Raw genomic sequence first — 23,976 nt, 5'->3', positions numbered from 1 at the left:
CCCCATTTTAATTCCACTTTGGATGAACCTTCTAGAGATGCTGTTTGCCTTGGAAGACCATTCTCTCTTTGAAAACAAAATGGAATACTTTTTTTCCCCAAATCAAATGGGAGATAAGAGAATTGGATTCTAAATCAGGATACTTAAAATTCCATTATTCATTTCTGTCTGTGTTACAATTCAGATGGAACAGCTTGCCTTCAGAAGCTGTGGGAACTTCATTACTGGAGGCTTTCAAAGAGAGATTGGACTGTCATCTATCAGAAATGGTGTAGAGTCTCCTGCTTGGGCAGGGGGTTGGAGAAGATAACCTACAAGGTACCTTCCCTCTCTGTTAATCTGAATATAAGTGGTGGTGTCTCAAGGGTCAAGTGTATATACAGTGGCTTGTCTTACCAGTATTAGTGAGGTTATGGCTTTCTCCTTGGTAGTTCCTTGATTAGGGTATTGGTTTTCTACTTGTTTATATTAATTCCCTGGCAGGACACACCACTGTATAGAAATAGGGAGTAAACCTCACACTCTTACACTAATGATGTTAACTAGTTGGGTCACGAAATGACAATCACAGTTATAGGGCACCGAGGAGTCCACAATTCCTCTTTGAGCTACATATTTCTCTTCTTTAAGGAGCAAGATTTCCAAACAAGCAGTTTTGAATGGCACAAGCATTAAAAAAAATGCTGGGCTGAATTCAAAGCAATTTTGCAAACTTGAATCAGAGCTTGTATTACTATTGCTGTTATTTGTTATTATCCTTAATATAAACATAATTACCGGTAAGTAGTTTGCAACACTAAAATAAAAGGTAATAGAATGAGTCCTAGTACTAGATTTTTTTTTTTGCTTAGAGCATTGGTTAATAGAAATGCCTTTAAAGAATGCTTTTCCCAACTTTGGATACTTAATCAGAAACTAACAATGGCTATGGTGTATAAAGAAAATCTTTATAAGATGTTCTACAGATGGCATCTCCCTCCAGCACGGCTCTCCAAAATGTTTAAAAATCTGGCCCCAAATTGTTGGAAGTGTAAAAAAACACCAGGCACTTTTTATCATATGTGGTGGACATGCAATGAGGCAAAAAACTATTGGAAAATGATTCAATCATGGTTAGAACAAATGGTGGGAGACCAAATCTTGTTTAAACCAGAAATTTTTCTCCTAGATATAATACCGGAGGGGTTTAAGAAAGATACACTTTAGCTAATTATACATATACTAACTGCGGCACGCATAACCTATCCACAATATTGGAAAAAAGAAAATACACCATCAGAGCTAGATATAATCAGAAAAGTGTTGGCCTGTGTGGAAGCAGATAGGCTCACTCTTGAACTTAAAAATAAAGGGGAATCAGAATATTTTGAAATCTGGAACAGATTTTATGATTGGTATAAGACAAGGTGACAAGACTGGAACAAACTGTATATATCTTGATTGGACAGAAGGATAGACAATGTATTAAGTAGACTAATAGTTAATGATTGAGACTAGCTGTATATAATGTGAATGTATGGTCACTTCGACTTTGCGGTACTGCATTGTTTAAATGTAAAAATAATAAAAATAGATTCCAAAAAAAAAGAGAATGCTTTTCCCTTTATACTATGATCTCAATTTATCAATCATGTTTTAGAATTCTAGGTTTTCTTTGTCAGTTTCTGGAAGAATTCAGACCCTAAGCTCATATGAATTGAACACAATGTTGCCTTGCGTTGCCCATTTCCAAGAAGCGTCTTCTTGAGTTAATCTGTTTTCTAATGAAAAAAAAATCCTGAGTCTGTTCTGAAGAGGGAATTATGACTTAGAGATGTAGCTACTGCTAGTTGTTGCTTGGTTATCCAGCACCATCAATGTAATGGAATTGGTGGTTTATTTTTCAGCCAGTGGCAGCACCTAGTCCAGGTTCATGCCTGGTTACTATTTGGGTGGAAAATCCAGGAAATCTTTGGACTGTAAGCTACAATAGGAAATAACAAATACCATCATCATCATCCCAGGAGAAGGCAATGTACTCTTATTATTGTTAAGAAACTGCATGGATGTGTCCATGAATTCCAGGAAAGAAGCTGGACTGAAAGGAGACTTGATGTATGATTAACAACTCTACTTACATAGGGATCAGATGAGCTTGGTTGTTTTCTTGAATACATTTCATTACTCAAACTAGGTAACATCATCAGTGCAGATAACATCATCTACATCAGCTCTGATGATATTGCATAGTTTGGGTAATGAAATGCCTGCAAGAAAACAACCAAGCTCAGAGAGCACCAAGGACCCCTCATATGAGCCATGGTGGTGCAATGGTTAGAGTGTAGTATTGCAGGCAACTTCTGCTGCCTGCCGGCTGCCTGCAATTTGGCAATTCAAATCTCACCAGGCTCAAGGTTGACGTAGCCTTCCATCCTTCCGAGATGGGCAAAATAAGGACCCAGATTGTTGAGGGCAATATGTTGACTCTGTAAACTGCTTAGAAAGGGATGTAAAGCACTGTAAAGCGGTATATAAGTCTAAGTGCTATTGCTATTTTAACCCTGGGCAGCAAATATTCTCTTTTATCAATAGTGATCTGCAATAGCTCTATTTACTGTTGTTTTCTTTATAGTTTTTTTTTTGCAACTCTCTCTCTCTTTTGGTTGTCTTGTTTTCCTGTAGTAATTGTATTGTTATCAATATTGTTGTTGTTGCTACTGCTGCTGTTGTTAAACCTTCCAAGAAAGTTTAAAAGATTACATTGGTTATATTTACAAAAACACACACATTTTTTTTCCTCTTAGACAATAGTATACTGACAACTTGCACAACCGTTGGCTAGCTACATAAACTGGTCACAAAGTACAAAAGACTTCTGTTTTCCAAAAATTAAAGTCACATAAATATGCCAAAGACTTTTTTGCTTTCAGAGTGAGATGGGTGGCATATACATTTATTAAACAAACAAATACATTCAGGTTCAAGAAGTTGCTTTTTATCTGTGTGATATTGATGAATACAAAGAGACAACCTGGGGAGAAACCATCTACTGTGATTATGCACTAGCAAAGTATCTGATTTTCTGACCTTAGAACATTTGATGCTCAGCAGTCTTTCAGTCCTGCATGTAATGGAAAGAATTATTTGGAGTTGACAGGCTGCACTTTAAGGAATTGTTTGCTCTTTCTCTCTTTCCTGTTTTAAAAAACAACCAACCTCAAACTTCTAGGTTGATGGAGATTCCTGTAGAGAACATTATGACCATGTAACAACTCAATTGAGCACCAGATTGATTTCTTATACCCTTCTTTGTTGGACAGGATATTAAAACCACACTACCAATCTACTGTTATACCAATTTCAAGGGTTGCAATAATGCTGCACCACTTGTTCAGAAACTCTTACCTTGTAGCATTACCACCCAAATAGTTCATTCAGATGTTTAATCTTGACACAGAAGATGAAAAAATAATTTTTTAAAAATCCCTAATACTTTTTGAGACAGTTTTTATAACAACTCTCTTGATCTGTAAGTTAAGCAAATGCATTTCTTTATTTTTACTTTCATGTTCTATGTTTTGTACAGTAGAATCATATTTATTTGCAAAACAAGCACAACGAGTTGTGATTTGAAAAGATACACACACGTTGCAGTTCTATGCTCACAGCCCATACAGTCAGGAAATTACTTTGGTGTTTCTCATACCCTTTGCCATGATGCGTGCAAATATTTATGCATGTACAAATACCTGTACATGCAAGTATTTATGAATCTAGAAGTTCATTTTGTTGTAATTTTTTAAAAATGTAAATACATACTTCAACCATGTGTGATTACTGTGATCCACCAGAACTGATCTTGTCATGGAGTAGATGGGTAGCAGTGACTGGAATCTATTAGCATCTGTTCTGTTATAAAATTGCACAATGCATTATATGGGAAGGAAGGATGTCTAAGAAACAGCATGCAAGAATGGGATAAATTTTAAAAATTATCTATGTTTTTTTTAAAATATATATAGAGTTGTTTGTGTTTTCAAAAACCTTATATTTTAATAAATTATGTACATCATCATATACAGATTTTCCAGTAGCAAACATATATTTGTAGAAAACTGACAATATCTATAACATTAATATTAAAACATACCAGATTTAGACTGATTAGCTTAACACCATCTAGAGATAAGTTAAAACTGGTCCATGTTTTACAGGATTTTAGGCTGTAAAAAAATTTCCAGGAATGAAAATAGCCAGGACTGAATCTGAGAAATGATTTTTTTTTTAAATTATTGAGTTACAGTTTCTCAAATTGTAGATTGTAACTCTGTGGGGGTTATGAGCAATATGTAAGAGGGGAGGTTATGAGTTTTGTTAAAATACGATGTAGATGTGTGCAGCTAAGCTAAAAGCAATTTTAAGATTCATTCCCAGCTTTGCTACTTGCTTTGCCTGTATAAGCTAGCCATAGGCTTGCCCAGAAAACAAGATTAAATGTTGACAGCATTGTTATTTTTCTGCCAAAAATATGTACCAGGTGACTGTGGTCCTGCAAAGTTTGAGAAACATGATTATACTTATTAAAAGTATTTATCATATTTATTTCTAGCCCAACCCTAGCCTCAATGAACTGATCAATTTTATTCATGGGAGGAGGTATACAAACTTGTTTATCATTTCAGGGTGTTGTGAACATTTTGAGGGATTCTGGATTACCAACCTGTCCTTGAGGGAGCAAAATAAGTCCAACATACTAGGCTAGTTTATGTGTTCTTCCTGATCCTGAAGAAGTGATTTTCTAGAGCAGTTCTTCACCATCTTGTGCTAACAAGATGTGTTGGATGACTATACCCCGAGTTTTCAGATAGCATGCCAAATCTACTGTAGTAGAGACTTTTTCTTTGCTTCTTATTCGCATGAATCTTGCTTCATCCATTGATTTAGAGATGATGTGGTTACCTTGTATTTAATTATGTGGCTCCTTAGGGAATCTCCTGGCTTGGCAGCAGCTAACTTTCCTCTCTGTGTTCAAAAACAGTGACTGTTCCAAGACTAAATGTATTGATTTTTTTTTTTTAGCACATGTAATTTGCTGGCTTTTTAAAGATGTAGAGTAGATCTTGAAAGGAAGTTTTGGGAGAATGTATAAAAAGGAGTATGAGAAATTAGCAGCAGGACTGAATTTATAGCAAGACTCAGTTCTACAATTTTTCTGTCTCGTGGCAAAGCTTATTTTGGAAGTATACAAAATAGTAATATATACCCATATATTTGCACTATTGTTTTCATGTTATCACAGAACCTAGTTACCAAATAAGGCAAAACTATTTCCAACAACAATTCATGGTAGCCTTCAAAACAAGAAATGCCATACTAATTATTAGTCAGGACATAGCAATTCATCTTTTTATAATAGTATTATTTCAACAAACATTAAGAACCAGGTGAGTCATAACAATTTAGTGTGAGGTCAAACTATTTTAGGTTACAGAATCCTGTCTGTTCTGTTTTTTGTTTTTGCTTTGAAACTGTTCCTTTTTTTATGGTTTATTGTGCTGCACATCCACAAAATAATGTCCTGAAACAGAATCCTGGCAATCCATCATTCCAACCAATGGACTGTTTTAGATGTTTCTCTTACATATTGTGTATCCTTTTCCAGGTACTCATTCCAGGATGAAGAAGACATGTTTATGGTGGTGGATCTGCTTCTTGGAGGAGATTTACGTTACCACTTGCAACAAAACGTCCGCTTTGAAGAGGAGACTGTGAAACTATTCATCTGTGAGCTAGCACTGGCATTGGATTATCTCCAAAGCAGGAATATCATCCACAGGTGAGCCATGGATAGGAGAATTACATTAACGTTTTCAATGAGTATCAAACGATGGCTTGTTGGGCCATTGAAATTGTGATAGATTGAATTTCATTACTAAGATGCAAGCCTACGTGTTTCCCTTTTAGATAACATTTGTGACTGTGTAGTATTACACAGAACTCTCTGAAACAAACAGATTTGAGCCAACAATATATTTTAAAAGAAAAATTTCATATTTTTCAAATTTAATATCTTAATACAAATATTTTCTTTTATTTCTTCTTTTACAACCGACTATCCCATTCTGCAATACAGACACAAATCTTATATAAACTACCTGTCCTGTAACTGATGGTAGATAAACATACAACATATTTCTATTTCTAAGGCTTTGGACAGACCTGATACATATTCTAAAAGTGCATACACTCATGTATGATCTGTTGGTGTGTGTGTGTGTGTGTGTTGCAGAGGTGGTATTCAGCAGGTTCTGACCAGTTCCAGAGACAGGTAGCGGAATTTTGAGTAGAACCGGTAGCGGAATTTTGAGTAGTTCGGAGAACTGGTAAATACCACCTCTGATTGCCTCTGCCCCATCTATTCTCTGCCTCCCGAATCCCAGCTGATCAGGAGGAAATGGGGATTTTGCAGTAACTTTCCCCTGGAGTGGGGAGGGAATGGAGATTTTACAGTATCCTTCCCCTGCCACACCTCCCAAGCCACACCTCCCAAGCCACACCTGCCATACCACGCCCACCAAGCCACACCCACAGAACCAGTAGTAAAACCCACCACTGGTGTACTGTATGTGTGATGTGTGTGTGTATGTGTACTGTATGTGCGATGGGTATAAATTTATGTTTTATATTTATATATATTAAAAATGGGAGAATATGTGATTGAGAATGAATAGAATAACCTGGCTTTAAGTGATTTCTATGAATTCCTGCATACCAACCCTGTTATTCCTAAATTTGGAATACTGTGTTCAAATGATTTAGAGATACAAATTCATTTAAATCAATATATTTAAACCTCCTCCAGATACACCCATGTAAAAATGTAGACATATCAGTCTTGTGAAACTTGTAAGTAAAACAGTTCCTGGAAAGCAATTTGAACATGAGAAATGTGATGAAAAATGCTAATCTTTTTTTAACTCTTTTTGTTGGAACTCCTGCCCTCTGAGCTTTTCCTTCTTTTGGGAAAGAAATATGCACCATGAACCACCGTGGAGGAAATAGAAAAGTCACAAAAATGTGGTAGTTTAAAAAAAGGACTGTTACATATTAAAGAAAAGTTCATTACCGTACATATAAGTGAACTTTGTTAAAAAAAATTCTGGCCTGATATTTTTCATTTACAAAATAGCTTCTGTAATAATTTCCACAAACACTGAAATGTTTAAAAAAAACCTTCACAGAGTTAAGTTCACATCCATCAATCTTTCTGACAGGTGATTCTCTAAGATTAGCTCTTTGGCCACAATGAGTCTCTACAAGTTCCATTATTTCAAACAAGCATTACAAATCGGGGTGAAATCATCTTCACTACCGGTTCCCAAATACATACATACATACATACACACAATGTGTATATATACACCAGTGGTGGGTTTCAAAAATTTTTAGAACCCCTTCTGTAGGTGTGGCCTGCTTTGTGGGAGTGGTTTTCTGGCCATGTGACTGGGTGGGAGTGGTTTTCTGGCCATGTGACTGGGTGGGAGTGGCTTGCCAGCCATGTGACGGAGTGTGGGTGGCTTGGCAGATATGTGACTGGGTGGGCGTGGCCAACTTGTAAAATGTGGTGAAACTCACATAACAAGGCTCTTGCTTAGCAACCAAAATGTTGGCTCAGAAACTCTGGCATTTGAAGCCTGCAGGTCTTAAAGCTGTAAAGTTACAAGACCCTTGCACCCCTAACCCTTTAGAAGAAAAAACCCCCAGGGGTGTTCAAACTTGACAGCTTTACGACTTGTGGACTTCAACTCCCAGAATTCCTCCTCTCGCTCTTCATCTTGATGATGTGCGGACGGGTGGGGGAAAGGAGCTGGAACCGGTTCTAAACGGCACTGTAGATTTGTGGAACCTTTTCTATAGAAGAGGTTAGAACTGGCAGGAACCCACTCCTGATATACACATACAAAATACAATATTTTAAAAAGCTTCCAAAAGACAACCCAGAAATATTATCCATTTAGATGACTTCACCATCATTGTTCTCTCTGCTTTAGTCCCTTAAACACAGTACAGAAATATATCCCTTTGAATATAGTAATAAATTGCTGATCAATATTGTCATGATATTCAGTATAATCTAGAAGTAGAATACATAGAGTGATATTGAATCCAAGTTAATTCTCCATGCCGTGTATAACATTCTCCAAGTTGTGGTCCCCTAGATATGTTCAATCACCATTTCCAGCATCCTCCCAAAGGATGGTTGGGAGGAATGAAGAGATAATCCTCAGTGCCTGAAGACCACCACTTTGAGAAATTTTCTAGACTGATGCAATTGGCTAGAATGTTTGAAGGGCTTACATGAATTATATATTTTTAGATAAAAGTTTTCTATGAGCTTGGGGTGTTTTTTTTTTTTTTAGATTTGGTCAAATTGTACGTCTTTCGTTAAAGTAAGATGGCCATTGAAAGTGTCCAAATCATTCAAATTGGTTTTACCAAAACTAGTGGTTTTAAGATAAAAGACAGAAATGAAATCTTTTATTTTAGTTTGCTGAGAGTGTGTGGCCTTTCTTTATTGGGCAGGACTTGGACAACAAAAATAAAAAAAGTTGTGTGTATTATTTAAAAGAGATGAAACATGTCATACATGGTCTTCCAAAATATATATTATTTACTCAAAGAAATTAGAAAGTGATCAGGTTGAACAGACGGTTTTAAGCTAAGAGCATTTAAAAATATAACCTAAAAAGCATTTGAGATGATGTCTTTGCAGCTTCATACTGAAATGTCTTTCAGTCTTCTGGGCAGGTTAGAATTGCCTTGCTGCAGTTTGTATATTTCTCAGGAGCTTTGTCTGTAGGTACACATTTTAAAAACAACACAGTTGTGTTCCATTCTGCTGTATTTAGCTGTTGTACCAGGACCAATCCAGTTGCTTGTGTTGTGTTGTACCTTCAGAGGTGCTTCAAAGCCAAGTGGGCTGGTAATGAAGGTATAAGATTAACTTTTTCTGCTGTGCACCTGTTCACCCAGCCAACAAATAATGAATGAGGATAAATTACACCTGGCGAGACGGAAAGATTCCAGTTATTTAGCACAGGGTTTGAAATTGGAAACTGGCCAAGAGATGGATGGTTTCATTTAAAATACAAACAAGCTTGATAAATAAATAAATAATTCAGTTTGTGGCTTGCCTGTTTTTACTTTATTGTTATTAGCAAGAAGTGTCCTAGATTCAAAATGATGTTGAGAAAGGAAAGGGATTTTTTTTGGGGTAGCTTACATCTTGCACCATTTTGGTTTCCAGACCAATTAAAGGATCAGTGAGATGCTCTGCTGAGGAATAGAGTTATGTGTTATAGCTCACTTGATAAGTTTGCTGGATGGTGTTATCCAATGTGATGGAGAATATCAGATGATAACTATAAAGAGATTTGGTGCCAGACATATGTTGTCTTTCTTCAGAAGGTGTTACTGGATCATTTGAGTATAGAGCTAAATAGTGCTTTGAGATCACTACTTCATTGTGTTGATAAATTAATGTTTGACAAACTTTCTCATTGATTCCTAAGACTGAATTCTTTCCCAAGCCTATGTGTACAATAAAGTATGAATACTCTGTTTAATGCTGCATTTTAGGTATTAGATCTTTCCTGACTGAGGGGAATCTGAATCTGATACCCGTATTTTGGCTATCATAAGCAAATTTCTGTATTTCAAAAAAATGAAAATTGCCTGCAAATACGTTGCACAGTGGTTTATGTCATTTTAACACTGTAGCAACTGTTAAATCAATTTAACAATAAAATACTGCTTTGGGAAAAAAGACTTCACAGGCTGAAATACAGTAAGGCTGGATTCTAATTAAATGAAATTCTGTCAAATGTATGTGACTGATTGCACAAATGTTTTGCTATAAGTTGGAGTGAAATAGTTTCATTGCTTCTGAATTACAAAAGGCACCGAATTCTCATTTCCGTACATGCTCGTTATTACTGTGTAGTTCAGGCTTTTTCTCTGTCTCTCACACACACATATATGCACATGCACACTTTATTCCCAGAATAACTTTCCAGAATAAGGAATCTTCGTTTCCTTAAAATAACGGCAGGGTTTTGCTTTTCAGGATCCACTAAAATATTACAAAGTGAAGATCAAATTTAAAATTCTTCTGACTTGTTCTTTGGACTGAATATTATACAATTTTTTTAAAAAAATAATAAGATGATTAGGGGATGTTGTAAAATGTGTTGAATATTACTTTACTTTTGGTTCAGTTTCTATGTGCATACAAGATTATAGAAAAAAAGGGAAGGGGATGGTTGAAAATACAAGTCCAGAAGATAGTTTGGAGTAAAGATAACACAAACATCAGACTCAGAGGTGGTATTCAGCAGGTTCTGACCAGTTCTGGAGAACCAGTAGTGGAAATTTTGAGTAGTTTGGAGAACCGGTAAATACCACCTCTGACTGGCCCCGCGCCCATCTATTCTCTGTCTCCCCTGGAGTGGGGAAGAAATGGGGATTTTACAGTATCCTTCCCCTGCCACGCCCGCCAAGCCATACCCGCCAAGCCATGCCCACTACGCCACGCCCACAGAACTGGTAGTAAAAAAATTTTGAATCCTACCACTGATCAGACTCCTGGACATTTGATAACAATCAGGGACTAGGGTGGGTGCAACAGAAGAGCAACTTCTCCTTTCCCCCATTTATTGTGGGATCAGCCTTTTTAATGCTTTTTGGCCCTGCAAAACATTTCCAATGGAATATTTTCTCTCAGAGGAAGAGAGATGCTAGGAGGAACAGAGGAGGCAGCCCCAGTAAGTGCCACCACTACTATTGTGTTGATGTGAGTCAGGAGTGGGATCCTGCCAGTTCGAATCTCTTCTATAGAAGAGGTTCCACAAATCTACAGTGCCATTTAGACCGGTTCCAGCTCTCTCCCCCCGCCCGTCCACACATCATCAAGATGAAGAGCGAGAGGAGGAATTCTGGGAGTTGAAGTCCACAGGTCTTAAAGCTGTCAAGTTTGAACACCCCTGGGGTTTTTTTTCTAAAGGGTTAGGGGTGCAAAGGTCTTGTAACTTGACAGTTTTAAGACTTGCATGCTTCAATGCCAGAGTTTCTGAGCCAACATTTTGGTTGCTAAGCAAGAGCATTGTTAAGTGAGTTTCACCACATTTTACAAGTTGGCCATGCCCACCCGGTCACATGGCCAGCAAGCCACTCTCACCCAGTCCCATGGCCAGCAAGCCACTCCCACAAAGCAGGCCACACCTACAGAAGAGGTTCTAAAAAAGTTTGAAACCCACCACTGATGTGAGTGCTCTGTAGACCAACCTTGCTTTGAAGGAAACATGCCAGTCTTTTGTATCCTGAATTAGCAGTACAGCCTTATCACATCAGAAGATGTTCACTAATGTTTTTACCTCAGCAGAGAAAACAATCGTCATGCTTCTTGATGTGCTGAGGCAACATTCAGTATGCTCCGGAGGTGATCTTTGCCAGACTTGATAAAATGCTTCTACTTTTGCTGGTCCCCCCCCCCCACTTTAGCTATTTTATTCATTTCTCTTTTTGTGAGAAAGTGGTTAATTGCTTCATTCAGTGGTGGGTTCCTACCGGTTCCGCCCGGTTCGGCCGATCCAGTAGTGGTATGGCAGCCAGGGTCGCTGGAACCGGCAACGACCCAGGCCTGCCATATCCCTGAACCGGTTCCCCGGTTTCTTCTGTCGTTGCTGGAATTGAAGAATGGAAGATTTATAACAATACTAAATATGATTTCCGAGATGTATTCTTTATAAAGATAGAATGTTACTAAAATCCTCTATTTAAACACATAAAAGTAGACTTTTACTTTTGTTGGGATTTTGTTACTTTATCATCAAGATATTATTTCTTGAATGCCTTGAGGAAGGAAACATATTAAAATTTTATAAATTTAATGCACAGTTTGTATGTTGCAAACTATTTTATTTTAGGTGTGCTTGTTTGGCTGAAAGTAGGCTTTATTATTTTATTAACTTAATGTATAGTATGTTGCAAAGTGTTTTATTATAGGTCTGCTTGTTTAGGTATAAGTAGGCTGACTTATTTTCAAAGGTAGCTTTAAATATTTGTATAACAATATTTCCTTTTCCTTCTTTTTCAGGTAGGTCAATAGTAAGTGCTGTATAGACTTTACTTATCCTTCCCTTATCTGCTAACTCTTTTGCAAGTTAGATCACCAAATTGCCTTTTATAGTTGCACTTGTCTCCCAGTTTCATTGATCATTGGTGACAGCAAATGACTGAGCCTTCCCCCCCTCTGCATTTGTTGCTATTGTGATGTTCTATTTCATTTTTTTGTGGAAGAAGTGGTTGAGAAATTAAACATTTACAGCATTTTTATCAAAGGTAAAGTTTAAAAATTTAAAGGCTCAATTGTTCAGGGTGACTTCCAAGAAGGATGCAGGTAATTTCTTTTTAATTCCTCCTTTCTTCCCTTCCCCGTGTGACCTTTTTCTTCCTTGTCTCAGGAGATTTGTTTTCTCTGTGGGCTGTGTGTGCGTGTACAAGTGCTTCCCTGCAGCTAAGTGTGTATTCAGTCACCCTGTTTGTTTAATGTTGTGGCCTTTTGAGCATGCAGTTGTTATTGCAGTATATCTGTTATTTGGAGGACACCTGCTCCATTGCAAATGGTAATTTCCATTGTGCTAAATGTCATTTGAAGGCAGAATTTTCCCCTTATATCTGTAGAGGGTTGCTACATTCAGATGGCACTACAAGGAAAATGTTTAAGATCTATTTTCCATGGTCACATAAACACATATATGTAGATTGAATTTAAACTCAAGGATAACATTCCTGATCACAAGGCTTGTATAAGAGTGGAACAACCTATCAATGGAGGCTATGGGTTCTTATCCTAGGAGGTTCCCCCCTCCCCCTTTTTAGTAGCTGAGATTGGGTTTGATTCGTTTTCCTGGACATTGCAGAAGATTGAACTAGTTTATCCTTGTTGCCATTTCCATTTCCAATATCAATAAAGATGATTAGGGCACTGGAGATTAAAACATATGAAGAACGGTTTCAGGAATTGGGTATGTCCAGTTTAATGAAAAATAAAGGACTAGAGGTGACATGGTAGCAATGTTCCAATATCTAATGGGTTGCCTCAAAGAGAAGAGGGAGTCAAGCTCCAAAGGCAGAATGAAGGCAGGATGAGAAGCAATGGATGAAAACTAATCAAGGAGAGAAGCAACCTAGAACTAAGGAGAAATTCCCAGACAGTTAGAACAATTAATCAGTGGAACAACTTGCCTCTAAGTTGTGGATGCTCCAATACTGAAAGTTTTTAAGATGTTGAATAACCATTTGTCTAAAATAGTATAGGGTTTCCTGCCTGAACAGGAGGTTGACTAGAAGACCTCCAAGGTCTTTCTCAACTCTATTATTCTGTTAATTCTACATTTGTGTGATTCTTTGATAGTCTTGTGCAGGTAGCATATTTCCTGCATAAATTTCAAAACTTAGATCTAGTATAGATTAAAGTTTCCTGAATTCCATTATACTTTCATATTTTCTGTCTGCTAATAAAATGATTCTTAACTGGTGGTGCCATACAATAAAGGAGATTCAAGAGAGCCCTAAGGCAGCTTGTTGAAACTTTATTTAAGTTCTTAAAACTTACTTTATATGAGAAACAGGACAAATTACCAGAAAACATTGGAAAAAATAAATATTTTTTTCCTGTAATGATGGATTCCATGTTTGATGCCAGAATAATTGGTGGGAAATTTGCAGAAGGTTGTGAACTGCTTGAGTACATTGTGTATTATTTGGACAAGTCACAACCATGTGATGTCACAATTTTCTTTCTTTCTTTTTCTAATTATAAGTGTAACCAGTGGGATTAAAGCTATTACAAGAAGGCTAGTCAGCAGTCTCCCAGAATTCTCACTCTAGAAATTTATTTGCCCCAATTCTACCTGTAGAATACTTGGGTGTTGATTAATGTTAAAAGTAATAAATATAAAAATTCAAATTAATAATTCAATTTCCATGTTACAGTATAGTAAATTATATCCCTGTCATTTAAGCCTCCTGTCCCCAATCATTTTGTAAATAGTATGCTGGCATTTTAAGAACATTTAGATAATGAGATGGCTATTTGGAATGGCAACCAATAAGGGTCATGCCTTCAAACACATATTAATTCAGAATTTAAGCATCTGGGTTTCAATTAACTCTTGGGTACCTGGTCAAAATGATGAAATCCAAAAGTTTTTGGAAGCGTGGGAGGAAATCACAAGCCTTTTGAAAACTTTAGCACAGTGTGGAAAAACAGGTTATATAAATGAGATAAATGTAACATGATGAAATATTTTTGGCCGTCTAGAAGATTTTGCTAGTCATGTAATTAACCTTATTCCCAAATGAGGTGGCATTAAATTGATAAATCAGCCTCTTATCTGTGGAATACAACATCTGTCTTTGAAATCCTCAAGAGATGGGCAGGTCAATGTTTACTCAGCTCTGTGGGGACTGCTTAAGTAATCTGTGTTTTTAAAATATCAGAAGACCTGGTGAGGGGAAGATGGGAGAAAATAGCTAAATAACCCAGACTTATGATACAGACTTTTACTTAGCTGGCAAACATGTGTTGGTGAAAGAGAAACTAGCAGACTCCATTTTTTTCCCAGTGAAAGGGGATTTATCTGTTTGCATGGTGTTTTCCATGTTCTCTGTATGGTGTGTATTAAATTACAAGGCGCTCGACTAATTCCCATGGCAGGCGCTTGGAAGCAATGTAATTAGCCTATTAAGCTCAGGTAATTTCTTGTAAAGTCAATCAAGTGCACAGAGCAGACAGATCAGTTGTCACTTTAGTCCAGCAAAAAAAGGATGCTTGCCTTCCCCCAGCATTTTTGGAAATTATTCTTTCTCCCCTAGTTATAGGGGGAAAGAAAAGGTCCTGGTTTAAAGATTGCAAAACATGTGGGAAAATGTTAAGTTTGGTTGATTCGGAATGTATTTTTGTGGCTTGAAAAATACGTATCCAAGTGATACCAATTAACAAGTTGGCTAGAACATTGGGGAGGGAGGAGCCTTGAAAACAAGGGCATGTTTTTTAATGCTTGTAAGTGACTGGTTTTGGGTGAATAGACAGAGGCAAGAATTGACTAGGACAGCAGGATAGGATTATTGTGGAAAGAGAAGGAGTTTGAAGTTGATCTAGGTAGTAAAATGCTCTCACTAGTGCTACCTCTGGATCAGTGGTGAAATTCATTTTTTTTTCTTACCGGTTCTATGGACATGGCTTGGTGGGCATGGCAGGGGAAGGATACAGCAAAATCTCCATTCCCACCCCACTCTGGGACCAGCCAGAGGTGGTATTTCCCAGTTTTCCAAACTACTCAAAATTTCCACTATTGGTTCTCCAGAACCTGTCAGAACATGCTGGATTTCACCCCTGCTCTGGATACTGCCTTTCTCTCTGCTGCAGAAAAAACAGTGGGTCAATCGACGTATAATAACACAAGTGCAATCTTACATTCTCTTAAGCATTTAAAAAAAAAGAAAACAGCTGTAACAGAGACACTGTTTGAGGGGAAGGCAGAATTTGTCTGTTCATCAACCCTTGGTTTTAAAGGGGGAAAATAGCTTAAAAGTCATACCCAGTGGAAACCCTGTTTATCCATTTTTTTAAAAAAACAGTCCAGCTGAAATAAAAATTTAAATGTATACATGCATTCAGAGACATACATGCATGCAAACACTTAAGAACATACACTCCTGCACAGGCAATCTATAGGCAATTATTTAAAAACAATAATTATACTGAAATATTACTTGAGAAAGACTTGGCAAACGATGCACTCAAAATATACAGAAATAAAGATACATTTAGAAATATGCTCTGGTGTTCCATTATAATGTGTTCTGTTATAATGTATTTAATCCAGTCCTCTTCCTCCAGGTTTATTTATATATTTTATTCCTAACAGAGATCACCCAAGAATTATCCTGAGCTGAAATTGTCTTTTGTTTGGATAGTGAGAGTTTACTTTCATTGTCATTTGAGAATAGAAATCCCAAACCTTCCACAAGAGCTTACTGAGTTGCAAATCAGATATCACAGAAATGTACGCTTTTTCATGTGTGGCGCAGTGGTTAGAGTGTAGTACTGCAGCTTACTTCTACTGACTGCCGGCTGCCTGGAATTTGGCAGTTCAAATCCCACCAGGCTCAAGGTTGACTCAGCCTTCCATCCTTCCGAGGTCTGTAAAAATGAGGACCCAGATTGTTGGGGGCAATAGGCTGACTCTGTAAACTGCTTAGAGAGGGCTGTGAAGCACTGTGAAGTGATATATAAGTCTATCGCTATTAAAGTTAGCAGAACAAGCCCATGCAGGGTTTTGGCAGCAGTATTTGGAAGGGCTGTGCCATAGCTGCCGCCTTCCTAGGACTGAAAAGAAAAGGCTGGTCCAAGGTCACCCAGCTGGCTTCCATGCCTTAGGCAAGACTGGCTTCCCAGCAGTGAACAGATTCAGTATGTTCTTTTTCCACCATTGACATTAGTCACAGGGCCTAGTCGGAATGCCAGCCCTTGCTGATAACATGAAAACTTAAGTCAGGACAAATCTGAAACACTGTAAGGGTTCTTGATAGAAAAGTATTAACAGTCCCCAAGTAGCGTTGATGGTAAATTAGAACAGGAGAGACAAAGACTGTTGGTCTATCCTATGAGGAAATCTTCCCATTTGCAGGGAAGGCATTATGCTGTTTCAGTAGTACATATAGTGCTATACTGTATGAGTCAGTCAGTCCATACACCCTGTGATGTACTTCTGGAACTGACACAGTGGAACAAGGTTTGACTTTCCACAGCCTCAGGCCTTTCAGATTCAGAACAGCCGAGCATTGTTCCCCCTTTTTTCATGACTAATGCTATATTTTTGCTTGCCTTTCATTATGAAACCCAGGCCTCACCTCATCGGTCACATGAACCAGTCATGTTCTTTTACAAACATTTTAATGTCCTACAGAGCTACAGAGAAAATGAATAAGCAGCTCTGTGCTTTATTAATACTGAAGTACCTTTACCAATAGAGAATGACAAAATATTCCTGGGTCACGTTCTTTGAGGAATATGTTAGATTCTGAAAGAAAAATGGGAGGAGGGGGTTCACATCTGGAAAGATCCTAGCAACACCATTCAAACTGCAGTCTGAGTTTTTCTCTGACACAGATTGTTGTGTGTGTCTTATGTGCGTGGTTAGGAAGAGTTTGTATAAAAACCAAATTAAAGAACATCTTATTTGAAGCCATTTCCCCATATTGTTGCAGTATGTAAGTGGTGTCATTGATTTTTTTTTCTAGGAATGTTCCCACTTCTATCTTGAAAAACTGAAAAAAATTACCTAGGCTACAAACAAAACATATCTTACTAAATGTCCTCTCACAGAAATAGTTTGCAGATATGGTACATGAAATCAGAGAAAGGCCCAAATACCCTTTTTTTCAATCCAGTCTGAAAACATCCTTAACTTTTCTTTAAAAATCTAGAGCTAATTCATGACACTTATGATTAAATTTTCACTCTCATCTTCCTGGTAACTTTTTAGTTGCAATTAGATCTGGAATAGTAAGTATCTTAAATATTCCTAAAATCATGTTAAAGTATATGGCAACATTCTTTTTTTTTAAAGGAACAAAATTATTTTCTTTACATTTGAAGTTTGCTGGAAAGAACTGAAACGAAACTCCCCCCCAAAAAAGAAATGGCAAAGAGATGTAATCTGATTTCAAATTTCTCTCTTTTTTCTCTAGTAAAATATAACCACAGAAAAAGAGTTAATTTGGATCAGTGACATATTGTTTCAGTTTATTCATTTATTATTACTTGCAAAATAAAGGAGAAAAAAATTAAATATAGGTTCTTCCCTGCCCCCCCTCCTTGGGAACTAATTATAGCATCAATACAGGATTGGAAGAGGGTTTTAAATTAAGAAAACAGTGACTCTTATTACCCCTTCTGTGATTTAAATTTCTCTGCCTAGACTAGTTTCAATCAACTATCAAAAAGCCTTGTTGCAAATCATATTCCTCAAAATATTGGGGCTGATGGTTAGAGAATCAAACTATCTTCTTGATTGAGATAGAAATAGAAGCTTTCCTTATTTCTTTTACTTCTTGACTTGCTTGCTCCCATGTTCTTTTATTCCAGTGAAAGTCAGCCTTGTTAATTCTCAGTGAAGGGATGGATTTCCAAGCAGTTTGGAGAGATTCTGCCTTTCCACAGGCAAGCACAGAGGGTTATTGCACAGAGGATTCAGCCAGTCAGTCCTGACACACATATGAATAGCAATAGTGTTTAGAATTATATACTGCTTCACAATGCTTTACAGCCCTCCCTAAACAGTTTACAGAGTCAGCATATTACCCCAAACAATCTGGCTCCTCATTTTACATACCTCAGAAGGATGGAAGGCTTAGTCAACATTGAGCTGGTCAGGATCGAACTCCTGGCAGTTGGCAGAATTAGCCTCCAATACTGCATTCTAACCCCTCTGCCACCATGGCTCTCACATAACCTTTTTTCTTTTTGCCTAGAATAGGCAGCCAGAAAATAAAATTCAGTTAAGTATATTGTCCTCTGAGTATTTTAAGGCATCTGTTTTAGAACATGTAATGCAAGTATATTGTTCCTGAAAATACTGTACCGGTAGCCCTTATTTAGCAATTGTTTTCAGTTATGACAGTGATGAAAAAGTAACTTTGCAAGCAATCCTCACATTTACAGTCTTTGTAGGTCTGTAAGGCAAAGGATAACTGAAGTAAGATAATAAGCATAGTCATAGTGTTGTGGCCCAGCAGGGGCCGGCTGAGCTGTTGGTGGACTCTGACAGCTCAGACCATTATAGGACTGCTCTGGAGGATGAGGAAGACTCTGGAGGGTGTTTGGAGTCAGAGCAGGAACGAGAGAGGCCTGTTGGCCACCAGGTGGCATCTGAGTCAGGGAGCAGTGAGGAGGAACAGAGGGAGGTTGTCCCTGATGTGCGTATGCGTAGAATTGATAGGAAAAAGGAACAGCTGTGGAGAAGACATCATAGAAGGAAGTAAGGACAGCTGGCTAAGGGTGTGGCCCCTCCCAAAGAATTCATAGGTGGAGCGATGGGAGGGGAATCTTTGCAGGAAACAACAGTCCATTATACGAGCCATTGAGAAAGCATTCTGTAAGTTTAATCTTGGGTTCTTGAAGATAACTTTCTAGGCTCCTAGCCAAGGCTTTATCTATGTAATTAGTCGTGGCAGACAGCCAAGCCTGTGTCTGCATATTCATTAGAATCACGGGACAGAACACATGGTTACTGGTTGCTTTGCTCAAGACAATTACAATTAGGTAGTCGTTGTTTAACAACCACAATTGGGACCAGCAATTGTCTTCTTGTTAAAAATTAAGTTATTTTTTCCTCATCTTCCTCTGGATAAAGGGCATGTCACTGTCTATTTTGGTAAACATGAATATACAATGGGAAGTAATATAGTTCATGTATATATGAACTATATATATGATAGTTTTAGGATTGCATGTATATGTGTATGTATATTTATGTATACATGCATACATATATATGTAATATTTTTAAAAAACATTTTTAAATTTCTCTCCCCTTCATTCCTTCCTCCCTCCCTCCCTCCCTCCCTCCTTTCTGCTATCCTGAAATATTTATGTTATGCAGTATCTGTTTGTATGATTAATATAACTAAACTTTCAATTGAATGTTCTGCTTATATTTACTTCAAAATAAATTAACATTTATATCTTGCTCCTTTGTCTTTCAGAATATAAAATTGAATTTTACTATTGTTGACATTTGTTTTCCTGTTGTAATCCTATAATAATTATTTTTGTATTTGTATTCCACTTTTATGTTTTTACAACTCCAGATAGTGTATACAATGCCTCTACCTCCTGTTTTTGCCACAATAATAAGGCAAAAGATGTGAAGTAGATTGGGGAGAGAGAGAGAGTGAGAGAAAGAAGGCTAACACCCATAGTTTCCCAGTTTCTAGTCCAACATTTTAACCATTATACAAAATATGTGCATATAGCATGCTGTTTTTTTGTTTGTGTTCAAAAGCTCTACAACCGAGGTCGGTTGTTCCCAGTTCAGTCCACATCGGGCGAACCAGTAGTGGCAGGGAGGCCCCGCCCACTTGCCTGGACGCTTCTGCACATGCACAGAAGCGTTGGGCACGAGTGCACAAGCGAACCAGTAGTAAAAAAAATGGAAACCCACCAGTGCTACACAAGGTTGGACCTTCTGTTGAACAAGAGATCAATGGAGTCTGTAAAGTAGAATCAGAAATGTTGTCATAAAAGTCAATGGTAGGACACTTGTATAATGGCACCAAAAAAGCTTCATACTTGTGTCCAATTAAATCCCATCTTGATAATATCTAATCAAAACAGAGAGGTATATTATATTTGTACATTTTTGTGTACAAAATGAATCAGATCATTTGTCTCAATTCAATATAATTTTTAGTGCCAGCTAATTTTGAAATCTTCTGTAATATTGATCTTAGGAAATAAAGACCTTTTTATTGAGGCTGTTGAGTGGAAGTGTTCCACAATAGCCTTCTCATATGGCATCTTAGTTTTCCCTTTATATCCTGGCTTTTTTTTTTTTTTGTATGATCTTAATATGGATTCTCTGAATTATCTCATAATCTTTGTTTAATACAATGAAATGTTGATGTCATACTTCTGAAAAATAGATAATCAGAATTAATGCCAGTCTGACTAATCTTTTGGTTTGTTTAAATCACACATGTCCCAAAAGATTCATTTTTGAATTCATGAAGCAATCCTTCTTTTTTTAAAAAAATGTATACTTGCAATCAAAATCTAACAGTGCAATAGAGGAATTAATTGCAACAGCCAAAGTCTTATATCTTGTGCCCTGTAACTTTTGGAGTTTATTAAGTATATAGTTTACAGAATAGCTTTTTTTTCAAAAGCCAAATTAAATGTGTTTTCATCAAATATTCAGTATGGTAGATTTAAAAAAATATTTCAAAGTTTTCCCCCTGTATTGGTATTGTTCTTGAATGGTGGGTCATATTTTATTCTATTGTAAATTTTATAAGAGTCTTCAGCAGGTTGTTGCATATTTTAAAATCAAACCCAGAAATAAACCGGAGATACTTCTATGAGTATGTTACAATACAGAGGTAGCAGCCAGATTGAGTTTGAGTTTGAGTTTGAGTTTTATTAAATTTATATACCGCCCCCTCTCCCCGCAGGGACCGAAATAAAACAACAAAGCAAGAACAACAATACATTAGACACCCGACATAAACATACGGTCTGTGACATACCCAAACTCATTTCAAGTTAAAAATAGTCTAAAACCAAATTAAAAACCCCAAAATTTACAATATTAAAAAGCCATCCAGGAAGGGCAGTAATAGATTGTACTTAAGATTCCGATTAGGCTAGGCCTGCTAGCCGGAACAGGTGGGTCTTTAGTTTCTTACGGAAGGAGCGGAGATCAACAGTAGTTCTAATGTTTAACTATGAGTGTAAACATATGGTCTTGAGTAACACATTAATTTTATTCAAGAGTTTGAAGTGTTTTCTGTAATATTTAAGAAATATTATATTAGATAAACTGTTTTATCTAATGCAAACTTTATATTTGTAACTTGCTATTGGGCCTTTTTGTCTATAATAAATTGAAACTGAAACTGATTATGGATTCTCTCTCCACTCCTCCCCCCCCCCCCCCACGGGCATTTTATTCTCACAATACCCATGATCCAAATCAGTCTGACAGATTTTGACTGAGGATTCAGTAAGATGATGATCAAATGAATTAAACTGAGCACTCCAACAAATGTAAAATATGATTGCAAAATACAAGTGGCTCCCAGTTAAACTAACAAAATAGACTTCCAGGGAGCCTATGTATGTATGGCATTATTTTATATTAATTAACAGTTACACTTTAAAAGAATCAATTTATTTTTTAATTTTGGAAGTACCTTTTTGTTTTAAAAACAAACTTACAGTTTGTGAAATTTCATTAATTATGTGTAATCAACTAGAAATAAATGGAAGTGGAAAATATTTTAAATCAATACATCAATAAAACTGTGTTAACTTTACTAAAGAGAGAACTAGCATAGTTTTCTGTTATTTACTATATACAGTACTATAGTACTGTAAGTACTATATACTGAATTGATGATTGTGGCAAGAGAAGATGAGAGGCAAGGTGAAAAAATATTGCTGCCAGAGTATGATCAAAAATCATTAAACATGGAAAGTATAAGAAATTCAGTGCCTACAAATCAATGAAAACCAAAACCAAAACTAAGTTTCTAGTTTTAATTAGCACTCATGTTCCCAATAATGATTTAACTACTTACAACTGCATGTAGAACGAAACTCATTGATAGCATTTGCAGAATACAGAGAAACTGGGGAATACTTTATGAAGCTTTTATATTCTACCCTAGACCTTTATTGTCATAATTTTGGTTTTATTGATGTATTTCCTTTTTAAAAAATTTCTATTTTAGAGACATAAAGCCTGATAACGTCTTGCTGGATGAGCAGGGTAAGTGACAATTATATCTGTCTGCAAGAACATGTATATGCTTGCAACTGTATAGCAAAATATAATGTTTTCTGTAGGATCTTTATGAAGCCATCTTCTAGTGCGATGGAAAACAAGTTGAGGCAAACCTTTATCCTAGCTTGGGTGTTTTTGCTGACTGAAGATACAAATAACACATTTCTATGGATTTCTTAGTGTATCATAGGTTTTATTTTTTTTAAGATCAAGTAATCTGATAGTGCAGTCCAGCTACTGATCCAGTCAAGAGAGCTATACAATGTTCTGTTATTATTTTTGTGGGGCATGTTGGGTCATATTTTAAACCAAAGGCAATGTAATATTATGCAATAAGAAATAGACAACATTATATATTTTGTCTTTTGTTACTCTGTTTTATCCGCCACAGATGCTAGGAGGTTTAATAAGGCAAATCCAATATATATTTCTTAGTAATTTAATACATTCAGTGGAACATAGTTTCAGGTAAATATGTATTGGATGACACACTTAATTCTACATAGTATGGTGATTAAGTATGGAAGTATTTTTCCTTTGAAAAATATTTAGGTTCTTCTGAAAAAGTTTCACAAAAGTATTTTGTTTCATATCTTAGCACAATTTTCTTGCCTGTTCTCCAGGCAAGAAAATTATATGATATCATATAATCATATTATATAATCATGATAAATGATATGCAGGAATAGTCTACTTTGTGGTAACTAGTGTTTACACTAATTGCAAACTAGTGTTTACAACTAGTCAAAGAATAGGAACCAACAATCCCAGTGACATTTGCATGCCCCAATGTTTTAATCAGGGCTATTACTGTGACAATGTTGTGACCAAGGTATGGGATGAATGGGGACCATTGAAACCAGTATTTTTGCAAAGGCTTTCAATTTAATGCATTTTAGCTGGTTATTTTAAAATATATTTGGAATTGTCTTTTCTCCATTTGTCCTTGAAACTGAGGTCATGCTAACTATTTCCTCTTTGCAATTTCTCTGTGTTTCACCAACCATGGCAAGAGAGGTGTGTAATTCCATTCATGTGTGCAAAAAGCCTTTTACCTATTGTTCAATTCCCCCCCCCCCCCGAGACATTGTTTTTGCAGCCGATGTACCTATATTTAGACTGTTAAGACTGCTTGTTTTCCAGTGGCTTTCCTTCCTTGGAGGATCATATTTCAAGCTCCAGTGCAATCTTCTCTAGTTTTGCTAAGTTTATGTGATGTGATTTCTAGGGTACTCACTACCAAAGTCTTGTTAGCTGCAAAATTCAAGTATGTTGAGATTAAAATAAAACCATCATATTTAAGATGTTAAAAAGAAAGTTAAAATTTCCAATATATTAGGCATATTAGGCTGATTTAAAAAGC

General features: G+C 36.7%; 1 protein-coding gene across 1 annotated transcript in view; it reads left to right on the top strand.

Moving 5' to 3' along the window:
• The window catches only part of STK32A (serine/threonine kinase 32A), a 73,301-nt gene that overhangs the window by 32,203 nt on the left and 17,122 nt on the right, over positions 1–23,976 (top strand). The window contains exons 5-6 of the mRNA XM_081949841.1: positions 5,642–5,815; positions 22,561–22,598. Coding sequence (XP_081805967.1) covers positions 5,642–5,815; positions 22,561–22,598 — 212 coding nt within the window. The remainder of the gene's footprint in view (positions 1–5,641; positions 5,816–22,560; positions 22,599–23,976) is intronic.

The sequence above is a fragment of the Natrix helvetica genome (genome assembly GCF_964273705.1).
Source record: "Natrix helvetica genome assembly, chromosome: 1".
Taxonomy (NCBI): Eukaryota; Metazoa; Chordata; class Lepidosauria; order Squamata; family Natricidae; genus Natrix; species Natrix helvetica.
The sequence above is the reverse complement of the archived record's forward strand: the minus strand, read 5'-3'. Positions and strand labels throughout refer to the sequence as shown.